The following is a 6960-nucleotide window of genomic DNA, read 5'->3' as shown; positions in this document are numbered from 1 at the left end:
GGCCTCGCAGCCTAACAACCACACGGCCACACAAACAGAGCCGCTGATGCATGCTGGGACGTTGGATGAATGACATCTCCAGAAACGGAGACACCTGCAGACGGCCAAACACGTCTGGATTTAGCCGTGTGGAGGAAGTCCATATTAGGATAAAGAACTGCAGCTCGTGCCTTCTTCATAAAAGATGATTTGTTGGTGGATTTGATTCTGATACATCTGCACCAGAGTTTTTATTTTCATTTACATTAAAAGTGAGTATTCAACTGATATTCATTAAGAGGCGACAAACACCACTTGCAAAATGTAATTAAAGTGTAAAAACTCTCGTTATGTAAAATGACTTTATTTAATATTCATAAATGATTATGCAATGCAGTGAGATGTAAGCAGTCTATTTTACTTTTATGACATGTCTTCTTTCAGACTAGAGTGGAAAGAAAACTTCCAAAATTCACATTTAGGTGTTTATTTTACGACTTTGTCGACTCGCGTCTTTAGATCTCCTAAATACAAAAAAACATTTAATACAAACATTAATTATCTTAATGTTAGTAATCAACTGGGGAAAGTTTCAAAGAAATATAAATATATATTAGTAAATATGATTTACCCCATTCAACTGTACCTTTATTTTTAACAATACAGAACATCAAATTATCATCTAGAAAATCAATAAAAATGTCGTCATATTTTTCTGTCTCTAAAGACAAAATAATAACATCAAATCAATAAGGATTTTTTGTGTACACAAGAGTGCATTTATCTGTGTATTATTACAACTCTAAACCTCTGAAACAAGACAAGACTATCATCCATATACTTAAGAGTTAATGCGCATATTTAATATCTGCTGTGAGAACGGCATGACGTCATAATGGGGGCGTGGTTTACGCAAATGAGGCGGACGAGCCAAAGGGAGGATCTGAGCGTCGGTCCACCAGCAGCAGCACCACAACCATCCTCCGAGGACACACACACAGACACAGACACACACAGACACACACAGACACACACACAGACAGACAGGCAGGCAGACAGACAGACGGTGCACAGACAGGAAACCTCTGCGTCTCTTTGTTCACGCGGAACATGGCGTCAAAATGTCCAAAATGCGACAAGACGGTGTATTTCGGTGAGTTGTATGTTTTTTTAAATTATTATTGTTTGTATTTATTTGTTGTGTGTCGCTGCTCGACGTCGAGGTTCCGGTGAGAGGCTTGAACCTGCTGGGTGTTTCCTCCTCTACTCATTCAAATTAATGTTTTTATTATAAATCATGCAGCTGCTGAGCATCAGATATGAGGCGACACCTACTGAATTATTATAATATATATATATATATATATATATATATATATATATATATATATATATATATATATATATATATATATATATATACAAAAATAATCCATAAAAATGTATTATTTATCTGTATAATATCTGCATAAATATCCCCATGTGACTGAATGCATGACTTATTATTTCAAATCAATCCGTTCAGACTCTCCTTGTGTTGCAGGTGTGGCTCTGTAGTATAGCAGAACCTTAACGAGGTGAAAACACACCAATGTGACGTCATGAAGTCTTCAGCGTGACAGGGTGAACGCGTTAACCCGGTGAACGGGTTCTGACCTCACGTCTGGAACAGTTGTGATGAACACATGAATGCATCGCGAGTATAATCCAGTAACAAACATTATTCTGATGTGTTTCTTGATGCTAATACTCATATTTTGAATACTCGTAGTCCCTCCTAGATCATAATTATCTGAAGGCTGCCTCCAGTTTATTTATTCATGTATTTATTTTTCACTCGTCCACATCTGAATGTCAGAAGCGGCGTCAGCGACACGAGCTATAACGAGTCCACTTATCTTTAGATAGGAGCCATTAACTGTGTGCTTGTTAATGGACGTCTCAACCAAACTGTGTTGTCTGACATCTCGTGACCTTTGCGTGACCTCCTCCTCCCTCCAGACTCCAGAGTGATATCTCACCCCGGAGTCAAGAGCCGCATGTCAGTCGGACGCCGTGCGCCATGTGGCGTCGTGAATAATTCATTCATGGCTCGTGTGTCACACAAATCGATTTTTTTTTTTTGTTCTTTCATCTTGAATTTTCTCCGGAGGCAGAAGCCCCGCCCTGATTTCATACGGGAGTCTATTTTGGGGGATTTTAAGCTTCAAAGTTGTCGGTGTCAATCAAGTATATTTTTGTTCCACATCATTTGGATTCATTTATGCAACAAAAGTGATGAATGATGAAAACAAAAGACACATGACAGGAAATCAAACGCAAACCTGCACAGGAAAGAGGAACCAGAGAAAAAGGATATAAATTAAAACTCAAACTAAGTTGTTTTGAGCGGAGGCGGGACAAGAAGGAGAAAAAATAACAAGACCACGAGTTAAATAAGTGCAGTTTCTTAAGTAAATAAAGAAACGACGCAACTTCAATTGTAATGCTACGAGATTGGGAGCATTTACGTTGCCTCCTTATGGCTCTCAACATGGCGGAGTCGGCAAGCTAGGTGCTAACGGCGCTAACAGGGCAGCCTACTCATTGAGATTAACAAAAGGCAGAAATGATGTCGTTCACAGGTCACGGCATCACGGACACACACGTGTTGCACACGTGTTGCAACGTGCGCGCTCGACCTCCGGCCGCTCGCCGCCCGCCGAGGTGACCGAGTGTCACATGACACATCGGTGACAGGCGGCCAGTGAGTCTGAACAGGAAGTGTCACGCAGTATCAGGACCTCGTGTCTCTGCTGGGATATTCTGGGAGAGTTGACCTCTCTCTCTCTCTCTCTCTCTCTCTCTCTCTCTCTCTCTCTCTCTCTCTCTCTCTCTCTCTCTCTCTCTCTCTCTCTCTCCTGCTGTCCTTTCTAAAAGTCCTAAACTATTCCCATCAATCTCGTGCATTGAACGTCTTACTTATGTAAACATATTGTGACATCAGAACATATTTCAAGTCAAACTGCTCTTCGTGCAGCTTTGTGCCGGACTCATCAATAACATTTAGCTTTTCACATCTTTACATTTTGTTAACGGTTTGGTTTTAGCGTGAAGGAGAGACTCCTGCAGGGAAACACATTGTTTCTCATGCTCTGGTACATTTTAGAGGTTTTTGCTCCCAAATCATGGAAAGAAAACATCCAAAATATACATTGAGATGTTTATTTTACTGCTTTGTCTATTTGCGTTTGTAGATTTCTTCTAAATTCCCTAAAAGTTACCTCGTTTGCTTCTGAAACACAACATCAGATACAACTTTTAATAGAACACAGACTGAAGTCTCGCTGTAAGTCATCATGACCGTTTTCTTCCCTTTAAACCTGTTTGATATTTTTTGGCGATGATGTTTATAATCGTCTCTCTGATTTGATTGTGTTTCTTTTCTGGGACGATGATTGCATCAACAGAGCCGTGTAACTCGATAGTTTTACGACGCAGGTTGATTTAAAGCCCTCATTGGTTTTGTCTTCTTCTTCTTCTTCTTCTTCTGCAGCGGAGAAGGTGTCCTCTTTGGGGAAAGACTGGCACAAGTTCTGTCTGAAGTGTGAGCGCTGCAACAAGACGCTGAATCCCGGAGGCCACGCCGAGGTGAGAGGAAGTGAACGGAGCGGCCGTCTGAGAGAAACGACTTCACACTCAAATTCACACGTTTATCACGTTCATTCACTGGCACACGGTCGCCATCTTTTCTAACGTTGGTATTTTTTACCCTGGGCTCTATTTTCCGGCTCCTTTTGTTTTCACGGCTACGTACAACCACAGACGTGAACGTGTGTTTGGGGCCTTTGGTTTGGCCCTCTTGACTTTCTCACCACCTTCTGCAGGGAAGTCCATGACCGCTCAAGGAAACCACAAACTCCCCGTTGAGGCGACATTCTCTGAGGTCAGAGGTCACAAGTAAAAGTCTCTGCCTGAGTTGAAGGACTTGTTCGCTGCGAGCGAATCTGGAGCAGTTTATTATTCTTCAAGCGTCTCTTTCTTTGCTGCAGGAATACTTCCAGTCCGTCTGTGGAGTGAGACGAGTCGCTCAGCTCGGCGCCGACAGAAGCGGCGAGCTTGATGACTTAGCGGTTTACAACCATGACTTCTATGTTTCTGTGACTTTCATGGTCTTTCAATACACTTTTAATGAGGAAGTAGAGGCTAGAAACTAGAGATTGAGACATAAACTCATGTTTACAATGTTTACTGAGGGAATACATCAAGAGAGAAGTAGAGTCACTTATATAGACTTCTATACAACCAGAGGAGTCGCCCCCTGGTGGTCAGGAGAGAGAATGCAGCTTTAACACATGAAGCATAGACTTCTATACAACCAGAGGAGTCGCCCCCTGGTGGTCAGGAGAGAGAATGCAGCTTCAACACATGAAGCATAGACTTCTATACAACCAGAGGAGTCGCCCCCTGGTGGTATGGCGCTGTAGCCTTTGATGTGGGCGGTTCCTGTGTACTACGGACTCGTTCTGATAAAGACAGCAACGCAACACGTTGCTCCATTTGCTGTCAACACATTGTTGTCACGGCGGTGTGAGTCGTGTCCTGAACAGATCATATTTTTAGTTGTCGTGCGTTTTGAATTCCTGCGATCAGAGAAAGTAACAGAGAGCAGACGTGACTGTAAACCTCCGTTTGTGTTTATTCTTTGTCTTCACGTGAATCCAAACAGAATAAATACAAAATAGAGTTTCTTTCTTTCTTCTTGTGTTCTGCAGCACGACGGCACGCCGTACTGCCACAAGCCCTGCTACGCCGCGCTGTACGGACCCAAAGGTGCTTCTTCTTCTTCTTCTTCTTCTTCTTCTTCTTCTTCTTCTTCTTCTTCTTCTCCTCCTTTTACTTCTCTTTATTCTTCTTCTTTTTCTAATTCTCCATCTTCTCCTCCTCCTCCTTCTCCTCTGCCTTCTTCTTCTTCTTCTTCTTCTTCTTCTTCTTCTTCTTCTTCTTCTTCTTCTTCTTCTTCTTCTTCTTCTCCTTCTCCATCTTCTTCTTCTCCTTCTTCTCCTTCTCCATCTTCTTCTGCTCCTCCTCTTCCTCCTCCTCTTCCTCTTCTTCTCCTCCTCCATCTTCTTCTTCTTCAGTAAAATAAACACGTTACATCTCTGCGTTGGTCACATTTTCATGTTTTTTTTTCTTCCTCTCGCTCCGTAGGCGTGAACATCGGCGGCGCCGGCTCCTACGTGTACGACGCGCCCGTCAACGAGGCCCCCGCCCCCGCCGCCGCCGTTTCCACGGAGACGGATGGCAAGCCGGAGGGCGAGACAAAAAAAGCTCCCGCTCGAGGACCAGTGAAGGGTGAGGAACGTAGAGAGAACGCTGCGAGAAGTCTGGAAGGATGGAGGGGAAGAGAGACGGGATGTGTGAAAAACAAGAGACTCTGTGTGTGTGTGTGTGTGTGTACATTTTTTGTATTAATAACAACACATTGCTCCTCTTCAATCAGCTGCAAGCTTCTCCTCTTTCTCCGGAGGACCCAACATCTGCCCCAGGTGCAACAAGACCGTGTACTTCGGTGAGCGAGAGCAGCGTCTTCCTTTCCCACCGCGCTGGAACGTGTCCAAGTGACTAAAGCGGCCGGTTTCCATAGTGACTATCTCCATGGTGTGTGTGTGTTTGTGTGTGTGTGTGTGTGTGTGTGTGTGTGTGTGTGCAGCTGAGAAGGTGTCGTCTCTGGGGAAGAACTGGCACCGGCCCTGTCTGCGCTGCGAGAGGTGCAGCAAGACTCTGTCTGCAGGCAGCCACGCAGAGGTGAGGAGCGATGACGTCGCAGCGATGACGTCGCAGCGATGACGTCGCAGCGATGACGTCGCAGCGATGACGTCGCAGCGATGACGTCGCTCGTGTTGTTTTTAGTAAATTTCAAGGTTTTTCTTCTCGTCCCCGTTGCAGCACGACGGACAGCCGTACTGCCACAAGCCGTGCTACGCCGTGCTGTTCGGGCCCAAAGGTATGACATCATTCATATATATATATATATATATATACATATATATATATATATATATATATATATATATATATATATATTGCACACACTCTTCTCATTTCACAGAACCGTTTGTTGTAATTTATAAGACTGACATTTTTTGTGTTGAGGACTTTTTTTTAACCTTTGTTTTCCGACATTTCTTTAAGGTTACATCTGACCTTTAACCCCCTCACCCCTCATCTCTCAGGTGTCAACACCGGCGGCGTCGGCAGCTACATCTACGACGAACCTGCTGAGGCAGAGGCCCAGCCCTGAGCCCTGAGGCGCGCCGCCGTCTCCAGGAGCCTCCAGGGGCCTCCAGGGGCCTCCTGGGGCCTCCTGAAGCCTCTGTGTCTCTTTGCTTTGCCTTCTACGGTCGCGGTGCTGCGTGACCTGCGCCGCGGCCACAGGGACGGACACTTAGATGTTCTGTTGTATTTGTATATTGTTTATATATATTTTTTTGTACCGATACAAACTTGTAACACGTCCACCCCGTGTGGGGTTTATGAAATTAGCCTTTTAAGTTCCTTTTTGTTCTCTTTTGCCAAATGATTATGTCATGATTAATCTCTTTCATCAGACAAGATGTTCAGCGTGTCGTGTCTGTGGAGCAGGTTCTACTTCCTGCCTCTGACAGCGGGGTGTTGTGTCGACGCAGCCGTGCACACAGACGTGTGTTTTCCTGAAGGTTTCAGCTGAGCGTCACGTTTTCTACAGTAAAACTCTGTGATATCAAACCTGCCTGCAGCGTCTGTGTGATTTTATTATAAATAAATAAACAATATAATGAGGCAACGATTTCAGTGAAATAGAGTGAAAGTCTTCAAATTGATACTTTTGTTTGAAAAAACAGATGAAATTTACAACAATTTAAACAAAGAAAAGCAACAAGAAATAAGCTGGAATCAACAAATATTTGTTGTTTCTGCTTGATAAACAATTAAGAATGAATAATAATTCATTAAAAATTG

General features: G+C 43.6%; 1 protein-coding gene across 1 annotated transcript; it reads left to right on the top strand.

Moving 5' to 3' along the window:
- The first annotated feature begins 891 nt into the window (after nt 1-891).
- LOC137785890 (cysteine-rich protein 2-like) lies at nt 892-6730 on the top strand. Its single transcript, XM_068577449.1, has 8 exons — nt 892-1132; nt 3515-3609; nt 4734-4791; nt 5170-5313; nt 5462-5530; nt 5672-5766; nt 5908-5965; nt 6195-6730. Exons 1-8 carry the CDS (start codon nt 1090-1092, stop codon nt 6260-6262), a joined length of 630 nt encoding a protein of 209 aa, XP_068433550.1. The 5' UTR covers nt 892-1089; the 3' UTR covers nt 6263-6730.
- Nucleotides 6731-6960: the final 230 nt, after the last annotated feature.

Source organism: Clinocottus analis, unplaced genomic scaffold (genome assembly GCF_023055335.1).
Source record: "Clinocottus analis isolate CAN_PGR_092001 unplaced genomic scaffold, fCliAna1.0.p SCAF_15, whole genome shotgun sequence".
In the NCBI taxonomy this organism is placed as follows: domain Eukaryota; kingdom Metazoa; phylum Chordata; class Actinopteri; order Perciformes; family Cottidae; genus Clinocottus; species Clinocottus analis.
This window is presented reverse-complemented; position numbering and strand designations above follow the sequence as displayed.